This window comes from Eschrichtius robustus, chromosome 11 (genome assembly GCF_028021215.1).
Source record: "Eschrichtius robustus isolate mEscRob2 chromosome 11, mEscRob2.pri, whole genome shotgun sequence".
Taxonomy (NCBI): Eukaryota; Metazoa; Chordata; class Mammalia; order Artiodactyla; family Eschrichtiidae; genus Eschrichtius; species Eschrichtius robustus.
The window spans coordinates 33,322,143-33,345,525 of record NC_090834.1 but is presented as its reverse complement, the minus strand read 5'-3'; the positions used below and the strand labels follow the sequence as shown (position 1 = coordinate 33,345,525).

Below are 23,383 nucleotides of genomic sequence, written 5' to 3'. Positions count from 1 at the left end.
TTATTAGATGGAAAAATTTATAGATTATCGTTTTACATGCTGAACATATTTGATGATTAACTTATCATCTTTCCCAAAGCTTCATTATAAGTATTTTTAATGCTTCCAGTTGTATGTGTATGCTATGCTGAGGATGCTATGAATCTGTTACATATTGGAAAGACATATATTAAATAATACTTGTTTTAAAATGTACATACATTTTTAATAGAATTTATCATTCTCCACCAATAGCCATTTTCAATCATCAGATCCTTTCTCAAGGTGCCTTTAAAATTATTTTGGTATGCTGTACTACTCATCACAACAGCAATGTGTTTTACCAGTTATCCAGTTTGTTTATTTCCTTGCTTGACTCTTTAATTTTTTTTGGTAATTCTGTGTTAATTTAGTTAAATTTTTGTGCTAATGAGGTCATGATTCAATCCCTAAATTGATCTTAGCTTCAAATTGTTATGTAAATTTGAATTTTTTTAATAACTATAGTGACCTTCAAATTTATCACCCAAACTATAGTTTTAAGAGTGAAAGGGACTCCTTCCTGGATGGAACTCTGGGACAATAGGGATAATTAGGCAAATTGGATGTATGGACATCTTATTTATAACTCTATTTTTTCAGAATGTGCAAGGATGGAGGAGGAGTTGGGATTTTTTTAAAAAATTAGTAATTGAATGGTATAATAAATAATATTCAGCAAACATTTATTGACCATCTACCATGGACTCTGTATACCATGCCAGGCCCTAGAGATAGGAAAAATGCATAGTACATGGTCTCTATATTCAGTGAGCTCAAAGTGGGTAACAAAAATATTATCAAGCACACAATGCTGGCATAGACTCAAGAAGGAAACTGGTTTCTTCTTTTCCTTTCTCACATTTTTCCAGTGAAGTTTTGTAATTGTGGCAATATACATATATCATAAAATTTATCATTTTAACCATTTTAAGTGTACAGTTCAGTAATGTTAAGTACATTCACACTATTGTGCAACCAATCTCCAGAACTCTTCCCATTTTACAAAACTGAAATGCTACCCATTTAAACAACTTCCCATTCCCCCACCACCTAGCCCCCAGCAACCACCATTCTACTTTCTATCTCTATGAATTTGACTACTCTAGGTACCTCATATAAGTGGAATCAAGCAGCATTTGTCTTTTGGTGACTGGTTTGTATCACTAAGCATAATATCCTCAAGGTTCATCCATATTGTAGCATGTGTCAGTATTTCCCTTTTTTTTCAGTGCTGAATAATTTTCCATTGTGTGTATACGCAGATGGTCCCCGACTTAAGGTGGTTTCTACTTTATGATGACGCAAAAGTGATATGCATTCAGTAGAAACCATACTTTGAATTTTGAAGTTTGATCTTTTCCCTGGCTAGCGATACATGGTACCTTATGCTTGAAATGCTGGGCAGCAACAGAGAGCTGCAGCTCTCAGTCAGCCACTCAATCATCAGGGTGAACAACTGATACGCTGCAACCATTCTGTATCTATACAGCCATTCTGTTTTTCACTTTCAGCACAGTATTCCATAAATTACTTGAGATATCCTACACTTTATTATAAAATAGTCTTTGTGTTAGATGATTTTGCCCAACCATAGGCTAATGTAAGTGTTCTGGGCACGTTTAAAACAGGCTAGCCTACGCTATGATGTTTGGTGGTTTAGGTGTGTTAAATGCATTTTCGATATGCAATATTTTCAACTTGCAATGGGTTTATCTGCATGTGGCCCCATTGTAAGTCGAGGAAGGTCTGTATCAGATTTTGTTTATCCATTCATCCATCAATGGATTGCTTCTACCTTTCCAACCTTTTTATAACTTAGTGTAATCTCTTCATAAGTATTTTATAATTTTTTAATGGAAAACAGAAGTTACATGTCCTGAGAAAGCAAATAATATGAGTCTCTTTAAAGGGAAGACACAAAATAAAAAGATTTTAAAAATAGGATTCATATTTTAAAAGAAAATAATTCAGTTAAATAAATCTCTTGGATCTGAAAGTCCTTAGTTTGTTCTGGTGCTGTTTTATAGATTGTTTCTCTGTACTGTTAAGAAAATTGAAATCTTTGGCTGTAAGTAAAGGTCTTAGTAAGATTAAATCAGAATACATTCTAACTTTTATCACAAATTATCTTCTGAGTTGTACTTTCTCTTCCAAATAGAAGAGAGGCTATTCTATTAGACCCTCTCTATATAGTAAGGGCTCTATTATTAGAGTGTTTTACTCTGCAGCTATCTTTATCCTTCTGAAATATAACTCTCTAATCATGTATATGTGTGTAAAATGGATTTTAGCTAATTTAATTAATTGTACAAAGTTGTAAATTATGGCTAGTATAGGAGTTAGTGATAATTTGTAAACTGTCCATATGGGTTAATCACTTCATGTGAAATTGAAATTACAATGAACTGTATATTTTTTTTCCTTTTTTCCTTTCTCCTTTTCTTTAAAAAATATGTAAACTGAGTTCTGTTTTCCCACCTACAGTGAAATCCCAGTGCAACTTCTAGCGCTTGAAATAAATAGCAATTTCCATGCCGTCTCCCTGTGTCAGACACTGCAATAAGCTTGAGTCAAATGAAAGTCGATTCATTTCCAAAAACTCTAATCCAGTGTTGGCTTAACTTCAGCACTGTGCAGGTACTGGATTACCAGTGTCTCACTCATGTGTGAGGATCAGCACGTCATTTTTATTAGTAGGATAGTGGTGTTTGTCAGTAGTATAGATAATTACGTTATTAAATGAAAAGGGAAAAGAGTTACTAACTGTGGTCCTTTTCTTTAAAGTTCATTTAGTAAACATATTAAGGTTGTGGAGTGGGACTTAAAACATCCAAGATTATGTACTAGAATGTTTACTTGTGCAGGACACTTAACCTTTCTCTACCTTAGTTTCTAAATGTTCGTAATGGGAGTAATAACTGTATCCATCTCAGAGGGTTGATGTGAAGTCTAAAGGGTTATTAATACAGGTGAAGTGCTGAGAACAGTGCCTGCACATGTAAGTGCTGCACAAGTGTTTCTACAGTACCTTCCTAATTCACCTCTCTGACTGCAGTTTCATCACCCTAATGCTTGTTCTCCCTATTTCTACTAGGATAATCTTTCTAAAATCCAAATATGATTGTGTCACTTCCCTAGTTAAAGTGTAATTTAGTTTTAGCATTGCTTTCCAGATTAAGCTCCTCAGTAAAAACATTCAAAAGCTTCATGGTCTGACCATCAGCCCAGTTGTCTCATGTCTTTTTTTATTAATGCCCCTTCCTTTTCCTACTGTCTTTCTTTACTTTACTGTAAGCTGTTTATCGTTTGAGACTCACCTCAAGCATTATCTCCACCAGAAAGCCTTTCCTGACTCTTGTCCTTCGGAACAGTTTGAATTTGGTGTACCTTACATCTGTGTTTCACAAGCACAGTGCTTGTCATTATCAGGGAACTTACTGTATTGTCTGTAGCTGTCTTCTTTTATTATTTATTTCCCCCTCTAGCACAAACGTCTGTGAACAGGGCTTGTGTTATAACTTTGTATCCACAGGACCTAACAAATGATTGGCAAATAGCAGCTATTTAACAGGTGATTGCTGAGTTGTCAATTAATTGATTGATACTTGAAAAAGAGTAAATTAGGAAATCTGCTTGTATCCTGTTTTGCTTTTATGACATCTTTCATGAAAAGCATGGGATAACAAAAAGTTTACATTTAGAGTTAGACCTGGGTTCAAGTTCTCTACCATTTAGATTAAAAAAAAAAAAAGTTTAGTTAACTAAACCTACTCTAAGCCTTAGTTTCCCCATAATTATAACTTTAATTCCCAATACATAATTGTCATGTTGAATCTTCACAAAACTAGCAGCAACCTTCTGCAAAAAATATGTGCTTGATTGCATGTATGTACTCCCCCTTCATCAAAATCACACATATACTGACCTTCCCTCCTACCTCTTTGGAGCAGTTTCTCAGAACTATCTGAAATGCTGTCTCCCGGGCTATAGTCCTCATTTTGCCCCAAGTAAAACTTAATGCACAACTCTCACATTGTGCATTTTTTTTCAGTTGACAAATCTCAAATGGTGTAATATAGAAACTACATTATAGAAATGTAAAATACGTTGGAGGCAGAATTAATGCTGACAGCCTCTAGAGTTAGGTTACCTGGGTTCACATCTTGGACTTGCCATGTACCAGCTCTGTGATTTTGGATATGCTGTTCTCTTTGTGTCTCCATTTTCTCCTCTGTGAAATGGAAATTACAATAGTACCTGCTTCCGGTACATATCCAGCGCTCAGCACAGTTACTAACACATAAACGTTAGCTTAAAAAGTCCCCTCCAGTTATGTCTACCTTTGTCAAAATTCAACACAACTTTCAAAGCTTAACAGATACTTCCTTTACTAAGATTTCTTTGATTAAATCATTTTTTTCCTCTTAGCTCCAGAAACATGCTATATAAGTCATTCTTAAAACACCATTAGGGACATTAGCTGTGTATCTCCTTTACTGGTTTCTAATGCTCTTTAGGGTAAAGATTTTATTCCTCATAGTCTTCTATCGTATCACTATCACTTCATATTTCTTCTGTCATATCATATATCATGTTGTAATTCTCTACATAGGATTTAGCACTATGTAGTCTTTTTCTTATAATATATTTAGAAATAAGTATATTGCCTTTATCCCCCAAGTAAAATGTAAGCTCCATGATAGCAAGGACCTTATAATGCCTGCACATTATAGGCTCTCAGTAATTGCTGAATGGATGGACAGTAAGGACTTGAATATTTATTGAATGAAAGTATTACATCTGACACTAATATTGATAGCTCTCTTAGTTATCTATTGCTGTGTAATAAATTGCCCTGGAACTTAGTGACACAAAACAGCGAAAAGTTATCACCTTACAGTTTCTGTGAGTCGGGATCTGGGGGTAGCTTAGCTGGGTGTTCTGTCTTAGGGTCTCCCACAAGTCTGCAGTCAGGTGTCACCAGGGCTGCAATTACTGCAGCCTCTCAGAGCACATATGGGATGGCTGTTGGCAGCCCTCAGGTCCTCACTTACTGTTGACTGGATGTATCAGTTCCTTGCTACATGGGCATCTCCATAAAGCAACTCACAATATGCAACTTTTTCACACAGAGTGAATAAGGAAGAGATGAAGAGAAAGTGAGCTAGACAGAAGTCACAGTATTTGTACCCTACTCTCAGAAGTGGCTTCTCGTCACTTTTGCCATATTCTTTCACTAGAAGCAAGTCCCTAAAACCAGTTCATACTCAAGGTGAGGGAATTTCCCAAGGATGGATATGAATGCCGAGTGTCAGGGATCACTGGGAGCATCTTAAAGGTTGCCTACCACAGTAACTTATTTTATGTAATTAAACACTATATAAAGGAGCTGTCTTTCTACAACAGGAAAAGCATAAAACTTAGAATGTGAAAAACCTGACCTATCAGCTATCTATTGCTACATAATAAACTACCCTGAAACTAAATGGCTGAAAACAAGAACGATCATTTATTTAGCTCATGAGTGTGCAGTTTGGGCAGGGTCTGGTGGAGAAGGCTTGTCTTTGCTTCGTGTGACACCAGCTGAGTCAGCTCAGCTTAGAGCAGGAGGATCTACTTGATGGACGCTCAGTCACAGGGCTGGCTAGGTGGTGCTGATTATTGGCTGGTAGTTTATCAGGACTCATGGCTAGAGGCCTTGGGTGCTCTCTAGCTGTCTCCACATGGGCCTCTCTATATGGACTACTTGGCTTCTTCACAACATGGTATCTAAAAGTGTATACCCAAGAAAGAGGAAATGAAAGCTGTGAATTTGTTAAGGCCTAGATCTGAAAACTGATAAAGCGTCACTTCTCCCTTATTCTATTGGTCGGGTTGTCAAGGGGTGGGGTGGACATAGACCTCAACTCTCAATGGGAAGAGTATCAAGTAATTTTGGGACCATGTTTTGAAGCTGCTGCAGTCTGCCCTTTGGACACAAATTATTTGCATTTCTCCCACATGTAAAATGCAGTCATCTCCTTCCAAGTTTCCCCAGATGTCTCATTCCTTTACAGCCTCAGGCCGGATGTTGTCATCAAAATCAGGTGGAAGTATGGGTGAGGCTTCTTGGGTTTGGTTCTTCAAAAACAGTTTCTCAAGCATGATTTTCAACTAAAGACCTATGACGTGCAGAGATAAGTTATTTGTCCCCTACAAACCCAATATAAAATGGTAGGACAGGTAACCGCGATAGACATTCCCACTCAAAAAATGAGGAAATGGGAGGCTCACGTGTTCTTAGCAATTCTGAAATCCAAGCAAGCTTATGTTTTCAGTTCCTTTATTAGGATTCCATATTGTTCCCTGGGAATAATTATCCATGGCTCTTGGTTTTGCCCTCTGAGCTGTTGATTCTCATCTCTTAATTATCCATACGTTTCAATAAGATTTAGCCATGTTTGCAGCTGAGTGGTTTTCTCAGCCTGCTTCCCACACATAGGGATTTTGGGGTCCAAAGTTCTCTTTTAATTGTGCCCTCTTTTCCCCATTAATCCCAAACAGATGAAGCTTACACCAGAACAAGATTCTAATATTGTGAGTTTGCTTTGAATCTCATTGAGATTCACAACATTAGACAAAAACTATGGCCATAAATCTTGTGATAAGCCTTTTTCTCTACCTTAGGCTTCTTGTGTGTTGCCTGTGGGACAACACCCTTAAGATTCATCGAAGCCTTATTGTTTAACAGAAAGGATCTGCAAGGCATGCATGCCCTTAAGGTCCCGAGAGTACTTTTGTCTGTCTGAGATTGTTTCCTCCCTTTCCTTCAAGTCCTCAAAGTCCCTTAGACCTCCACTATTCTCTTAGAAGTCATTTGTGTTTTCACTTACGTTCTCTTGAAGGTTCTTCCAGCTTCAGCCCACCACCCAGTCTCAAATCCAGTGCCATATGTTTAGGTTTTTGTTAAGATAGAACCCTACTTCTGGATACCAAAGAACTGTATCAGTTAAGTCTTGCTGTATAACGAATGCCACCAAAACTTACCAGGTTAAAACATAATAATTTTTTAAAAATCATTTTATTTTAAGCTTACAGATCTGAAATTTGGGTAGACCTTGGTAGAGAAGGCTTGTCTCTTCCACTCCGCTCACTCATGTGGGTGGCAAGTCAGTGCTGCCTGAGAGCTGGGAGCCTTAGTTCATCTCCACGTGGGCCTCTCCAAAAATTGGACTTCACGATATGTTGGATGGGTTCCAAGATGAAGAGTCACAAAAGACAGGAAATACAAGCAACCAATTTCTTAAGACCTGGACCTGGAAACTGGCACCACATCACTTCTGCTATATTCACAGGACGCTTATTTAAGAAGAAGAGCAGACTTCAAGTCTCCACAGGAGAATTGTCAAAGGATTTAGTTAGGGGTCATGTTTTAAAATCATCACACCTGTTTCAGTTCACAGCATAGCTCCAGCACTTAGCTACCATATTCCTAAGAAGGCTTACTTCATTCACCTAGAGTAATTGAACTAGATGTTTTCTAAGGTCTTTTTTTCACTGTAAGGTTTGTTATCTTACAATTTCCATCTTTCATACATTGTTGATATACTCTAGCCTGGAGTAGTTTCTCAGCTATGTAATCAGACAGTGTTTTGGGTTAAGAAATTGATGCTCTCTCCTTATTATTCCACTTGAGAAAAATAAGTATTAAGTTTGAATGATAGTTACATAATATTTGAAAAATCCAGAAAACTCTCACAGAAAAGATATAATATTATAATGAATGTATTAATGGAGAATGTCAGTTAAAAGAAGGTCAGATATTAAAAAGGTAACTTTTTTAGAAAGGTTTTATTTATTTCTTTAATTTAGAGTATTTTCTGTTTTATTCTCTTTTTGTCATATATCTGATATCTGATGTGGTTTGGGAGATAAAATTTCTGTAATTCTGTAGGGACACAAGACTAGTTGTGTTTTGTCTTTACTACTTATAAAATGAATTTGTGAAATTTAATTTGATTTCGTTACATATCGTTTCAAGAAAACATGCTTTGCTACTTTCTATATACCGGTTTATGTTCATTTGTTTATTCTTTCAAGAATTTTTACTTAAAAATATTTCCGTTTAGAGAAACAGGTCAATTCATTCTGACTCTATTTATCATTCAATTTTAATGAGATAAGATCAAAGAAAAAGACATATCTTTTAAAAAAATGTTTTATTAATTTTTTTATGGAGTATGGTTGCTTTACAATGTTGTGTTAGCCACCACTGCATAATAAAATGAATCAGCCAAACACATACAGATATCCCCTCCCTTTTGGACTTCCCTCCCATTTAGGTTACCACAGTGCTTTAGGTAGAGTTCCCTGTGCTATACAGTATGTTCCCATCAGTTGTCTATTTTATACATACACTGGGATTGACACATATACATTATTGATACTATGTATAAAATAGAAAAAGACACACCTTCATGAAATGAATTCATGATACACATAATGTGAATTATGCCAAAATATTTTCCCCATCACACTAATGTTAAAAGATCTTTTATATGTAATATTGTATGTGTAAACTTAATTTTGATCCTTTTAAAATTGCAGTGTCCTCTCACATGGCAAAGCAAGTGGGAAGGTCCAGAAGATCCTTTACAGTACCTTAGAGGTCTTGTAGCTCGTGCCCTTGCAATACAGGTAAGATGAAATTATTTAGTAATTGTATGACTGTATGACGATTGTAGTATAAACTCTCATATTGTTAACCATTCTGCTAGCAACTAGTGAAAATATTATGATTTTGTTCATAGAGCACCATATATTCCTTTCATATTCTGTCATCTGTGATTTTACCTAGCACTCTTTAAAAAAACAAAAAACAAAAAAACCGTGTTCTCTCTGTGTAGTGTGGCTTTTCATAATTTTTGAGAATTTAGAGAAAAATCTACAATTTTAATATAGGTGGATCATATAGATGGTAACTGAAACTTATTCATAACTGTGACTAATTGGCTTTAGGGTGTGTCCCCCCTACAGGGAGCTGCTTTTTTCTGTTTTATTTTGGTTTTTTCCAAATTGATCAAGTTTCTTCAGAGTGGCCCAGTCAGGTAAATGAAGGAAAATTGAACAGAATAAGGAATGATATAGACGGAGAAAGACAAGGTGATTATTTTTTTTAAGGAATAGCGAATGTTATAGGTCAGTTGGTGCACGCAATGTACCCCTTTTCCTGTGTGGTTTTGCACTGTCTTACTGCCTTCTTCCTCTGCTTGTTACACTGCTTTCACAAATAACGTTCTTTGTCGTATCAGCTTATTAGGAGTAACTTGATCAGTGTCCTTCTAGATACAGCAATCCTCATTCATTTTTTTTTTTTCAGTAGTGCACATACCTGTCCACATCTTTAACGTTTCCCTTAGCAGAACACCCTGCTTTTTACCTTACAGAGAAAATTCAAGCTATGAAATATGACCACTTGAAAATGCCTACCCTTCCCTCCCACCTACAAATTTGTCTAAGCCCACCCTCATCATCTTCGTTCTAATACAAAAGTAGTTGACCTTCTGCTGTTGAAGGCTCATCCCTAGAGCTGTATATTTGATTTCATCTGCTCTCATCTCTTTAGACACTTCCTCTAGGGGGTCCTTGCCTTGTTGTGTAATTTCATCTTTTTCTCTCTTCTTACTCTGTCCTGCCAGTCTGCAAATGGTACTCCTTTGAAGGGGCCAGAACTCATCTGAATGTTTATTTGGCTTCCAGTATAATCAACCTCTCAGTTGTAGGATTATTGGAGAAGAAACTACTGGATCTGAAAATGAGTTTAAAATTAGCAGGTAGAGAAGAACAAGGCAGGGACTCGGATTTACCCATCTTCCTATCTACTGTGTATTATGTCCGGATATAATCTATCAATAAATGCCAGAAGAATGGAGGGAAGGAAGGATAGAGAAGTCAGAAGAGGAAGGACAAATAGCCCATCAGTGCTCTTAGAAAAATACAGAAATGCTCTGAAGTCCTTGGTATGTTATAATTGCATGGCTGTGATAATTTATCACTTAATATATGTATCAGTATTATTTGCATTAGATTATTTTTATAAAGGGCAGAAACTTCATTTGCTGCCAATGGGTAGCTTTTATTACACTCTATGTGTAAGTATGCTTAATAATTATGCTATGTGCATATAATAATAAATGTATTATTGATACTGAAATTAATATCATTTAAAGCAGTTTTACATAAATTATTACGATTTTCTGGCATGATTATTCATAGTGAGTATGTTGTATACTTATCATCAAAACTGAAAACTTTTTCACTGTGTGATTTTCTTAAAAGCTTTATAGGCATTTAGCCTTAATAATAATGATAAAATATCCTTCTGACCTTCAGGATAATTTTCAGGCTTGACCATAGTTTATCTTATCTTTCTACCTGGGAATATGCAATAATTCATCGTTTATGTCACCACTTAAGGATATATTTTTATTGTTTTCCTGCCTTAATATTTTTTTTTCAGTTATGAATGTACAGATATCTACTTCCCTAAGATAACCTTTAATGTTTGGGATTCACTTTCCATCTAGTCAAGGGTCTGCTAGGTCCTTTGATTTCATATGTGCCTTTTATGTTTCACAGATAGGTAACCAGAGCAACTTACAAAGTTTAGAGGAACAATGTGGCTACTTAGGTGGGTTCAGAGGTCGGAGAAAATGGCAGCTTTTGGTTATTTATGAAAGTGTAATGATCAGACTGATTCCAAACAGGTACGCAGCAGGTTGAGCCCAGTTCCAGCCATGGTTTAAAATCCCAGAGCCTTTCATTTTAGGGCATAACATATAGGAAACAGAACAAGCTACTGAGAGTATTACACATAGTGCCTGATCATTACCGGGGTTTTGTGCAAATAAGGTGAGAGTGACTGGGTCAAGATGGCATTCATTTATTTAGTCAGTCAAACATATTATAAGCAGCAACTTTATGCTAAGCTCTGAGTGAAGTACTGGAGATAAAATGATTAGTAAATTGATACAGTTTCTGCCTCACAGAATTTAAATTTCTTACATTCATTCATTTAGCAATTAAAAATTCTATCTTGGTGCCATGCACTGTGCTGAGGTTGCTGAATATAGAATGGTAAACAAAATAGACATACATTGTGTCCCAAGGAACTATCCTTACAATTTATCAGAAAAAATAGACAACCGAATAAACAGCAACAGTAAGAGTGACAAAGGAAGTCTAGTACTATGGGAGCAAATAGCAGGAGTACCTAACCTACATGGGAACAGGGAAGTGAAGCTTAAGCTGAAAGCTTAGTAGGAATAGACCAAGCGAGGACAAGAGGAAAGACTGTGCCAGACAAGAGGAAGGTCAGAGTCAAGAGTAAGCCATGTGCTTTCAAGTAACTAAAAGCAGAGCACAGAGCGCAAGGAGGGGTGTTCAGAGATTAGGCTGGTGGAGCAGGAAGGGCCACGTTATGATACTGTATTAAGGGATTATATTTGATCATAAGGGCAAAAGGGAACACTGTGGGATATTAAGGAGAGAAATCAGATTATGTTTTAGAGGGTCATTTTTCAATATGGAGAGTCTTACTCTACTGGGTGACATGGGTTTAAGACTGTCCTCTAAATGCTGGTGATTTAGAGAGAGCCAGAGAACCCCTAGGTACCCAAGCAATCTCACCCAAAGAGAGTCTTGCAGTCATTTATCCTCCTGTCTGTACTCTAAGATCCTTTAGGGCAAGGACTTTAAAAAAAAATAATTCCACTGTATTTCTAATACGTAGCATAGTGCCTTCTGAATAAATGAATGAACAAATGAATGGACTAGATATATAAATATATCTATAATATAATATATATAACATATTATTTCCTATTGAGACCCTAGAATTATTTTCCTGACTTTGAGTTTTTCTGCTCTTTCTTCAGAAATAACATCTTCTGAGAGTTTCTTTGGTTCCTGATTTCCACTGTTTGTTTCCCCCTTGGCCTGCAGAATAGCCTCTGCAGAAGTTCTCCCTAGTATAGTCTGATTTTTCTGTGTTGATCATTTTAAATTCCAGCATGTTCTCTACCCAGTTCATAAATCTGTGGGGCCAGCATTTGCCCTTTTTCCTCTGTCTTCGTATTTTCAACTTCTCACAGTTGGATCCCTTGACTCTACACCTGCAAGTTCTGTTCCAACCTAGCTCATTAGTTGATTCTGTTTAAGGATATACAGACCTTCATATCGAGTACCCAGGTAGGCTTGGGTATGCTAAACAGACCCAGTATTCTACACGTTTAATGGGCTCCTGAATGTCTCCACATTTTACTTCTACTGCTAACCAAACTTGGGGTGCCATGTGTCACTGGCAAGCTTTCATGCTCATTTTTTAGGACTGAGCTTCTCCTTAGGTTCTATCTTTTGTTTTAAAATTTATAGTGACTTCTTGAACTCTACCCAATTTTTTGGCCTAACTCAAGCCAGTGGCTGGTACACTCATATACTACCAAATCCTGCCACCCTTCATTCTTACGATGGAATCTTGTTTATATCAACTGTTAAGGTCCTTGAAATCTGGGGAGATTTAAGCAATAAAAAGAATTAGTTATTATTGTTGTTATTATTATTAATAAATGCCATTCAGCATGACATATAAACTGTCCTTAGAGTTTATCAGGAAAGACAACAAATAAGCCACAACTATCAAAATGATAAAGGAAGTGCAGTACTCTAGGAATAAATAGCAGAAGTACTGCAACCTAGAAGCACTTAGTGCTATCTCCGTTCCTGTAATGACCTGAATTAAGTCTGAATTAGGCCTCAGTTGGGCACTGTGTAGTAGACTATACCAAAGTACCTTTTCTACCAGCAGACGCTAATGTTATGTTGCTTCCTTCCAACCCCTCCCACTGTGGAATGCTGAGAAGCAGATTTTTCCTTAGTATAGGCATCAGCCCCTTCACTCTTATGTTTTTCTGAGATTCTTTTTAGGTGCTGCTTCCTATTTTTTGTTCAAATATTCAGGCACACAGTTTCTCATGTGTCTGCAAAGATGCTTGTTGTTAACCACATAGATTACTTTAACTTTTCACTTTGCATTTTACTTCTGTGGCCCACTTCACGAAAACTAATTCTTCACTGAAAAAAAAATATCTGTGAGCCTCTAGCTCTTATTTCTTCCCCTTTAACCCTAATTATCACTAATACATCAGACTGGCATTTCTAGATCTAGAAATGTGGCTCATTGTGCCCTTTTTGGGTTCATCTAAATAACTCTTCTCACTTCCCTAGCAGTAAAATGTACTAGTGACCTATATTTGAGCTTCAGATCACTTTCTTTTCTTTCAGTGCACCGCTTCAAACATATACTCAAACTTTTTAAATGATCAAATGAAGGGTAGAAAGAAAAATGAATAATTATAAGAACTGAGCATATTTTGGATCTCAGGCATACATGTGCTTTACACGGAATCTAGTAATATTTATAGCATATGAGGTAGATATTTTTATTTCCATTTTTAAAGATGGGAAAAGTAAAACCCCATATTGAAGAATAGTTTACAAAATGTGTATGATAAATGATAGAACTCACACTCAAGTTCCCTTTCTATAATAATATCTCAGAGTTTTTGATATCTATCAGCAACATTTTTAAAAGATGTTTCAACCCCTTGAAACCTTTTTATAAGTTGGCCTCAAGGTCACCACACACTTCTGTTTTTTTATCTATTTCTCTGGCTTTTCTATTCCTTCATCTCTAATTGGATTCCCTAGAGCACAGTCCTCTGACCTTTTCTCTCTCTACTCCACCCATAGTGATCTCATGCCTATGAATCCCATCTAAACTTTGATTAATCTCAGATTTATAGCTCCAGCCCAGTATTCTCCCCTAACTCTGCTGTATACTCAGTATTTTCACTTGGATGTTTAATTAACATCTCAAACTTAACATATTCAAAACTGAACTCCTGCCCTTTACTGAAAAACTTGTGCTACCCGCAGTCTTTCCCGTAAAAGTAAATGACATCTCCACCCTTCTTGAGGCATAGGCACAAGGTTTTGGAATCATTGTTAACTCTTCTCCTCTCGTACACTGCATCCATTCAACCAGAAAAATTACCTTGGCTGTATGTTCAAAATATATTCCGAGACACCTCTCACCACTTTTCACTGCTACTACCTTGATTGAAGTCATTATTGGTGCAGCTGCCACCTGACTAGTCCTGCTTCCACCCTGGTCTCCTTTCTGGTCAGTTCTCAACCCAGCAGTCTAAATATTCTGGTTAAAGCGTCAGATTATATCACTCCTCTCTTGGAAATTTCCCCACGGTTTCTCATCTCATCCAGAGTAACAAAATCCTTATAGCAACCTACAAGATCTGGCCCGTTTACCTCTCTGATTTCCTCTCCTACTTTTTGCTTCCTAATTTATTCTGTTCCAACCATACTGGTCTCCTTGCTTTTCAATGAACAGCCTGGCACACTCCCTCAAAGGGACTTTATTCTTCCTGTTTCCTCTACCTGGAATGCTCTCCCTCAGATATCTGCAAGAAAGTTTCTTTTTTCTTTGTTTCTTCTTTTTTTTTTCTTTTTTTCTTTTTGCAAGGAAGGAAGTTTCTTTATCCCTTCAGGACCATCCTATTTCAGATTGTAACCCTCCTCTTCCTTGATACTTTACATCCTGTTTCCCTTTTAAATTTTTTTCCATAGCCTATATCTCCACCTAATAGTCTATATATTTTACTTATCTGTTTGTTTGTTTGTTTTCTTTGTATTCCTCCACTAAAATGGAAGCTTGATAAGGGCAGAGATTTTTGTCTGTTTACTGCTCTATCCAAGCATGTAGAACAGTGGCTTACACAAGTAGGTTTTTCAATAAATATCTGCTGAATAAATGAATGATTCAGTCAATCTTAGGGTTATTCGCAAGCAAACTGACATAAATCTCTTTCATGCTTCCCAATCATCATGATTCATACACCTCCTGAGATGTATTTTTGTAGTACCCATGAGATATTTCTGAGATTTTAGCTTCTATTTAAATCTACCCAATGAACACTATTGTTTAACTTTATACTCTGTTCCACCATCTAACATTTGAAGGCTTGTTTCATTTTCTCTTAAGATCCTGAACTTTAAGAGTAATTTTATTAAAATTACATTGTTACTTTTCATTCATTTTCTGAGGTGTCTTAATCTATTTTGCAAGGTTCTGCAATACTTTGCATTCCTGAAAAGGGAATCTCTTTTTTTCCCCTAACTCAGTAACTTTCACAGTCATTACTGCAGTGTTTTACACATACTGGGTACTCCGTAAAATTATTCATAGGAAAACTTACATAAACAAAATCGAAAAAATTGTATGTGGTCAAAAACCTCCAGCATCCCTATTTTCATGTACTATACTCAGCTAGAAGAGCTACCTTACGGGTGTTTTTTATTCATATTCTTTAATTTATTCATCATTTGGTGAATGTTTATTGAACTTTTATTATGTGCCATTCATTGTTCTGCCAATAGGAATCTCTACATTTAGTGAAGGAGATATATAATAAATAAATACATTAAATTAGAATTGCATAGAAAAATACATCTTTGCCAAAATCCTGAGATTTAAGATTAACATACAGTCAAAATTTAAATTGGATTATCGCCATTATAGAATGAACTTAGGGTATAGTATATCTGAAATTTTATCCAATAAAATATAGCTATTACTATAGCAGTAGAATTACAGAATTTTAGGAGTCAAATTTTGTACAGGGACAGTAATTTCTCAATACTGTCAGCTGATTACTTCTGCCTGTAGTCAACTATCTTGCACATTTGGAATACTAAACAGTAGTCTATGATGACTGGCAGTTTTATAGAAGCAATCCTATAAACCATGCTATTTGTACTTCTTGCAGAAGATAAATCTTGGGTCTAGAAATGTGACAATATAGCAACATAATTGGCTTTCAAGATAACAAAATCTTCTCTGAATTTTTATCTGCATCTCAGCTTTTATCACATGCATACCAATTTCAGCAGCTTCCTGGAGTATCACAGTAAGAGGATCTTTACAGCAGAAAACATGCAGAGAATTTAAACTCTTAAGACAAGTTTGGTTTTTTGAAGAATTGGCAGGTTCTAGCAAACAAATTACTTTCCCTGAAAGTAACCGGTGATTGTTAGTAATATCTGCTATGTTGGTACCCTTATTTTCAAAACACTGTTTCAAGGCTTTCCTTGCTTTATACAGCCATTTTTACCACTTAAAGTCTTCCATTACATCTTGTATGAACACAGTTTATTAGTATATAACAAGACAATTGAAAAATGTCTTTTATGTCATATAGTTTTATCTTTGGTTAAAGAAGAAGAATGAAAGTAGTTGACAATTTTTCTGCTACAGTCAATAAGTCTGTCCTATCGAATACTGTTATTATTTCTGAAAACCAATGGAAAGTTGTGAACAAAACATTGTGTACCTTTGATTCCTAAATCAGTCATAGCCCTCACCACGTTTATTCCATTGTCAATGATAAGTGCATGCTGATTTTCCATTCTATAATGTATCTTCTATCAGGTTCACTTTGTTGTTAGCTATTTGCAGCTGGAAAACTCTTCACAAGCAAGAAAAGCAGCGATTGGTTTCATTGTTGATTTACATATTGTCACACTTTAAAAGGACTTTAAGATATATATGCTTATCTAATTGTCTATTGCACATAATATTAAAGTAGAATATTTAATATTACTACCAATAATATTAACTTGTTTGTGAATAGTAAAAATAGTTTAGGAAAATATATTTCAGTAACATGTTTTCTAGGAAGAACCTTGAACAGAAGGTCTATAGCTTAAAGAAATCTCAAAGCTCCTCATACTTCATGTCCTGAAAACGATTGTTAATCTATATTAATGATTCTGTCAAGCTTTTTTTCAACCTCCACAAATTCAAAACCTCAATGAAAAAGTGTTGCTAAATAAATATTCCTTTTTAATGTCTATTGTTTTGAAATTGTAAAAGTGAGAAAATAAATATTTGATGTATCTAATTTTTCTTTATTTTTTTCTTTTCTGTATTTTTAAAAATTGTTTATGCCTGGATTGAAGATGATTTATATTGGATTTTTTTGTAAATGATATTAGGGCCTTGTTTCTCCTTGAGAAAATTCAAGATGGTAAAGCTAATATTTCATTGTTACTTCATTCTCACAAGATAGAAAGTATTCCCAACTAGAACCTCCCCTTGAAGTATTCATGTTAAATAAAACTAAATAACCTACAATTAAATTTTGTTCTTTTTTTTTTTTTTTTTTGGAAATAAAATCACTTTATTCTAATTAATTCACAAACAAAATCATGTTTAAGAGGCCACACAAACATCTGCCTAGCCCCAAACTTAGTATCATCTCAGTGAGCTTCCATATGGTGAGAATACCCTCTTCCACTGCAATCCTGAAGCACAGAAGTTATTAATGATTGAGGAGCGGTTTAATTGGTGGCTTCACACTTTATATCCTCACTATCAATTATATTTTTAATGCTAAATCAGCGTGGTCATGAGAGATGATTTTCCATACCTTCAACTGGAACTTCTTGATTAAGCTAACCCGTTCGCCAATCTGCACTGTTTCAGCACCTCACTGAAACCTTCACAAAGCTTAAGGTCACCCTGGTTCTGGGCACACTCCAAAAACTGTTTCACCTCAAAAGAGCATGGGCCATTCTGCTGCTGCTGTGCCAGCTGGGTTCCCTGAGGCTCCTGGTAAGTGATGTCAGGCCTTGAGGGCTCAGCATTACTTCCTCCACTGAAGCCACCAGTGATGGCATGACCCAGAGTGTGGCCGACGGCAGAACCCACAGCCATGCCGGCTGCAGTGGTTGCCATCTGGGCCATCAGACCTGGCTGCCGGGGAGCAGCAGCAGGGGAGCCAACAGCAGATGGTGGAGCCACTGCTGGTGGCTGAGCTGCGGGCGCTGGCCTGGGCGCGGTTCTCATCTGAGGTGCCCGGCTGGCCGGAGGGGCTACGGGGGAAGTGCGGCTTCGGCTCCCACGAGGCATCTTAAATGCGTGGCGAAGCGGGGTCTTCAAACGCGAGACTCCTAAATTTTGTTCTTAATAGTAATTTTATTTAGTGTTGCAAATGCAAGTATGTCAAACAATTTTACAAAGGTCTGAATTTCAAGATAACCAAGTATGTATATTATTCTTCATATTAGTTAAATTTGTATTAATATTTCTTGACTAAAATTCTTCCAACATTTTTCCTTACACTTATCTAGCTACTGTAGTCTCTCTTAATATTTGTAATAATTATCAATTTCTCTATTTATTGAACTCTAGAGTTCTTAATTTTTTAATATAAAATTAACAGTTTTCACGATTATTTTTTAAATAATCTTAACTAGTTAAGAGGTTATTGCAGTAATCCAAGTGATAATGTGATGGTGTTATGGATTAGGGTGGTGGATGTGGAAATGAAGAAGTGCTAAGATTTTTATATCAGACCTGTGAATTTGGCTGTGGGACATGGGAGAGAGATGTAAAAAATAATTTCAAGGTTTTGGCCTGAGCAATCAATTGAATTTCTCACTGAGCTGAAGGATTCTGGTGATAGAGAAGATTTCTTAGAAGAGGAAGGTGGTCTTGCAAATTTAGAATTCTGATTTGAGCGTGTTTAGATAACCGTTAAACATCATGGTGGAATTGTCAGAAAAGTAAGTGACAGGAAACAGGTAGGAGTAGGAGATACAATGTTGGGAATCATAAGTATAGAAAGCTGGTCTTTAAAACTATAGGATTGACCAAGTAATGGTCCTGAGTACACCCCAATATTGGGAAGTCCAGGAAAGGAGGAGGAGTCAATGATGGACGCCAAGAAGTTATAGTCAGGAAGACAGAAAAAAGACTGGGAGACTGTGGTGATTGAGAAGCCAAGAGAAGGAAGTGTTTTAAAAAGGTCAGTGTTTTAAAAAGGTCAAATATTATAGATGAAACTAGACAATTTTATTTTTAGGGAATTTTATTATGAAGTGGCACAGATAAATATCAATAGGATAATAGCTGGTGAGAAGAAGGACCAAGAGAGTATTTTTTGGTTTGGTTTGGTTTTTAGTGGGAACTATTTCACCATATCTGTATCCAATAAAGGAGGAAATATAATAGTGCAAGAAGAAAGGAAACAATTTGAGGAGTAAAATTCTTGGAAAGATAAGAGAAAATAGGTCCCTGTGCATATGTGAAGGATTGGTCTTAAATAAGAACTTGGAGTAATCATAAATTATAAATTATAATTGATTATTAGGAGGGGACCTATAAATAGGGTGGACTATATAAATTCCTGGTTTGCCACACTAAAAATTAAGTGCTGTGCAAAAGATATTCCTAATAACCTTGTTTCTCACAGTAGTTCAGGTTCTGCATGAACCCTGTGAGGGTTTTACTCATGCAACTTAACTCATCCCTGTCTTTGGAAAAGCCAGGGGAAACAATCAAGAAAAAACATAGATAATCAAATTTTAGTTTCCAAAATTTTCTTCACAAGGGTATAAAAGAAAACCATAAGATTTTATTGAAAAATAACACTTCCTGTGTCAATTAAGCCTAGAAACCCAGATTTATGGTTTCTGTTTTTTCAAATTAAAAAATACCATAGGTTTAGCTAGACTGCCCAGTATTGTAAAAGATAGATATATTAAGGGTAGAGGAAGAGTAAAGATTTCCCTTTTTAAAGGTAAGATAAGGTTTATTCTGTTTCTAATGAGATAAGACCACGTCTATTAAGTCAACAAAGTTTAAAAAGCTAGCAAAATCATTTCGTTCAAGACTACTGTAGAGGTTAGTTTCACTCAGACGTTTGTACAGCTTGAGTTTTTTTTTTTTTTTTTTAAGTCAACTATACATGTGAGGGACCATTAACAGAACCCAACTAGAAAGTGGTTCAGATTTTTAAGAATTAGACCAGTTGACTTTAATTTATAGAGTTAGAAGAAGTAAGCCTTCTAAATATCTATCATGCTCTTACCAAATTCATATTAGAAGTTAGTTTGTCCCTGAATATTTATTCATTACCAAACTACATGGCCTGGCATTGTTCTTCTTAAAAGGTTTATTACAGCTAAGTTTTTTTTTAATTGAAATATAGGTGACATACAATATTATGTTATCTTCAGGTATTATATACTTGCATACATAATGAAATGATCAGCGTGATAAGTCGAGTAACCACCTGTCCCCATACAAAGTGATTATAGTATTATTGACCATATATTCCTTATGCTGTATATTGCAGCCAGCTCACTTATTTATTATATATAACTGGATGGTGGTACCTGTTAATCCCATTCACCTGTTTTACCCACTACCCCATCCCCTGCCCTTCTGGCAACCATCTATTTGTTCTCTGTATCTATGACTCTGTTTTTGTTTGGGTTTGTTTATTTGTTTGTTTTGCTTTTTCGATTCCACATGTGAGATAATGTGGTATTTGTCTTTCTCCGTCTGACATATTTCACTTGGCATAATGCCCTCTAAATCCATCCATATTGCAAATGGCAAGATTTCATTTTTTACGGCTGAGTAATAGTCCATTCTCCATATACCACATCTTCTTTACCCATTCATCTATTGATGGACACTTAGGTTGCTTCCATATCTTGACTATTGTAAGTAATGCTGCAGTGAACATTGGAGTACATATATCTTTTTGAATTAGCATTTTTGTTTCCTTTAGGTAAATACCCAGAAGTGGAATTGCTGGATCATATGGCAGTTCTATTTTTAATTTTCTGCAGAAGCTCTGTGCTGTTTCTATAATGGCTGTACCAAGTTATAATCCCATCCACAGTGCACGAGGGTTCCCTTTTTTTTCCAGTCCTCATCAACACTTGTTATTTGTTGTCTCTTTAATGATAGCTATTCTGACAGGTATGAGGTAGTATCTCATTGTGAGTTTTTGATTTGCATTTCCCTGATGATTAGGAATGTTGAGCATCTTTTCATATGTCTGTTGGCCATCTGTATATCTTCTTTGGAAAAATGTCTATTCAGGTCCTCTGCCTTTTTTTTAATAATTTTTTTTTTGATGTTGAGTTGTATGAGTTCTTTGTATATTTTGGATATTAACCCCGTATCAGAGATATCATTTGCAAATATTTTCTTTCATTCTGTAGGCTGCCTTTTGGTTTAGCTGATAGTTTCCTTCACAGTGGAAAAGCTTTTTAGTTTGATATAGTCCCATTTATTTATTTTTATTTTTGTTTTCCCTGGCTTGAAGAGACAGATCCAAAAAACACTGCTAAGACTGATATCAAAGAGCATACTGCCTATGTATTATTCTAGGAGTTTTGTGAGTTTAGGCCTTTCATTTAAGTCTTTAATGCATTTTGAGTTTATTTTTGTATGTGGTGTGAGAAAGTAGTCCAGTTTGATTCTTTTGCATGTAGCTGTCCACTTATTGAAGAGGCTGTCTTTTCCCCATTGTATATTTTTGCCTCCTTTGTCATAAATTAACCATGTAAATGTGGGTGCATTTCTGGGTTTTCTATTCTGTTCCATTGAGTTATGTGTCTGTTTTTTTGCCAGTACCATACTGTTTTGATTACTGTAGCTTTGTAGTATGGTTTGAAATCAGGGCACGTGATAATTCCAGCTTTATTCTTTCTCAAGATTGCTTTCGGTATTCAGGGTCTTCTGTGTTTCCATACAGATTTTCAAATTATTTGTTCTAGTTCTGTGAAAAAAATGCCGTTGGTATTTTGATAGGGTTTGCATTGAATCTGAAGATTGCCTTGGGTTATATGATCATTTTAACAATATTAAGTCTTCCAATCCATGAGCACGATATTTGCTTTCATTTGTTTGTGTCACCTTCAGTTTTGTTCATCAGTGTCTTAGTTTTCCAAGTACAAGTCTTTTACCTCCTTAGTTAGATTTATTCCTAGGTATTTTATTCTTTTTGATGTAATTGTAACTGGGATTGCATTCTTAATTTCTCTTTCTGATACTTTAAATGTACAGAAACACAACAGATGCCTGTATATTAATTTTGTATCCTGCAACTTGACTGAATTCATTGATGACTTCTACTAGTTTTTTGGTGGTATTATTAAGGGTTATTAGCATATTCTGTATATAATATCATGTCATCTGCAAACAGTGACAGTTTTACATCTTCTTTTCCAACTTGGATTCCTTTTATTTCTCTTTCTTGTCTGATTGCTGTGTCTAGGACTTCCAATACTATATTGAATAAAAGAGTGGGCATCCTTGTCTTGTCTCTGATCTTAGAGAATGCTTTCAGCTTTTCACCAGTGAGTATGTTGTTAGCTGTGGGCTTTTCATATGGCCTTTAATATGTTGAGGTAGGTTCCTTCTGTGCCCACTTTGTTGAGAGTTTTTATCACAAGTGGATGTTGAATTTTGTCAAAAGCTTTTAGTTCATCTATTGAGATCATCATATTGTTTTTATTCTTAATTCATTAATGTGGTGTATTACATTGATTGATTTGCAGATGTTGAAAAATCCTTGCATCCCTGGGATAAATCCCACTTGATCATGGTGTATGATCCTTTTAATGTATTGTTGGATTTGGCTTCCTAAGATTTTGTTGAGGATTTTTGCATCTATGTTCATTAGTGATATTGACTTATAATTTTCTTTTTGTGGTTATCTTTGTCTGATTTTTTGTATCAGGGTGATTCTCGCCTTGTGATAAGTTCAGAAGTGTTCCTTCCTCTGCAATGTTTTAGAATAGTTTGAGAAGGATAGGTGTTAACTCTTCTTGATATGTTCAGTAGAATTTACCTGTGAAGCCATCTGGTTCTGGACTTTGTTTTTTCAAGATTTTTTAAATCACCCATTCCATTTCATTACTGGAAATTGGTCTGTTCATATTTTCTGTTTCTTCCTGGTTCAGTCTTGGGAGATTGTATATTCCAGGAATTTGTGCATTTCTTCTAGGTTGTTCATTTTATTGGCATATAATTGTTTGTGGTAATCTCTTATGATCCTTTGTATTTCTGTGGTGTCAGTTGTAACTTCTCTTTTTTCACTTCTGATTTTATTGATTACGTCCTCTCTTTTTTCTTTATGAGTTGGGCTAAAGGTTTATCAATCTTGTTTATCTTTTCAAAGAATTAGCTCTTAGTTTCATTCATCTTTCTATTTTTTTTTTAAGTCTCTTTTTTGTGTATTTCTGCTCTGATATTTGTGATGTCTTTTCTTCTACTAACTTTAGGTTTTGTTTGTCCTTCTTTTTCTAGTTCCTTTAGGTGTAAGGTTAGATTATTTATATGAGATTTTCTTGTTTCCTGAGGTAGGTTTGTATTGCTATAAACTTTCCTGTCTTAGACCTGCTTTTGCTATGTCCCATAGATTTTGGATTTCCATTTTTATTT

At 35.6% G+C, this 23,383-nt stretch overlaps 1 protein-coding gene and 1 pseudogene across 4 annotated transcripts in view; one reads left to right on the top strand and one right to left on the bottom strand.

The window, feature by feature from the left end:
• The window catches only part of DYNC2H1 (dynein cytoplasmic 2 heavy chain 1), a 358,559-nt gene that overhangs the window by 290,376 nt on the left and 44,800 nt on the right, over positions 1-23,383 (top strand). For all 4 annotated transcript variants that reach the window (XM_068554132.1, XM_068554131.1, XM_068554130.1 and 1 more), the window contains exon 85: positions 8,608-8,697. In XM_068554132.1, the coding sequence (XP_068410233.1) occupies positions 8,608-8,697 (90 nt within the window). The remainder of the gene's footprint in view (positions 1-8,607; positions 8,698-23,383) is intronic.
• LOC137771629 (coiled-coil-helix-coiled-coil-helix domain-containing protein 2 pseudogene) lies at positions 17,294-18,062 on the bottom strand (annotated as a pseudogene).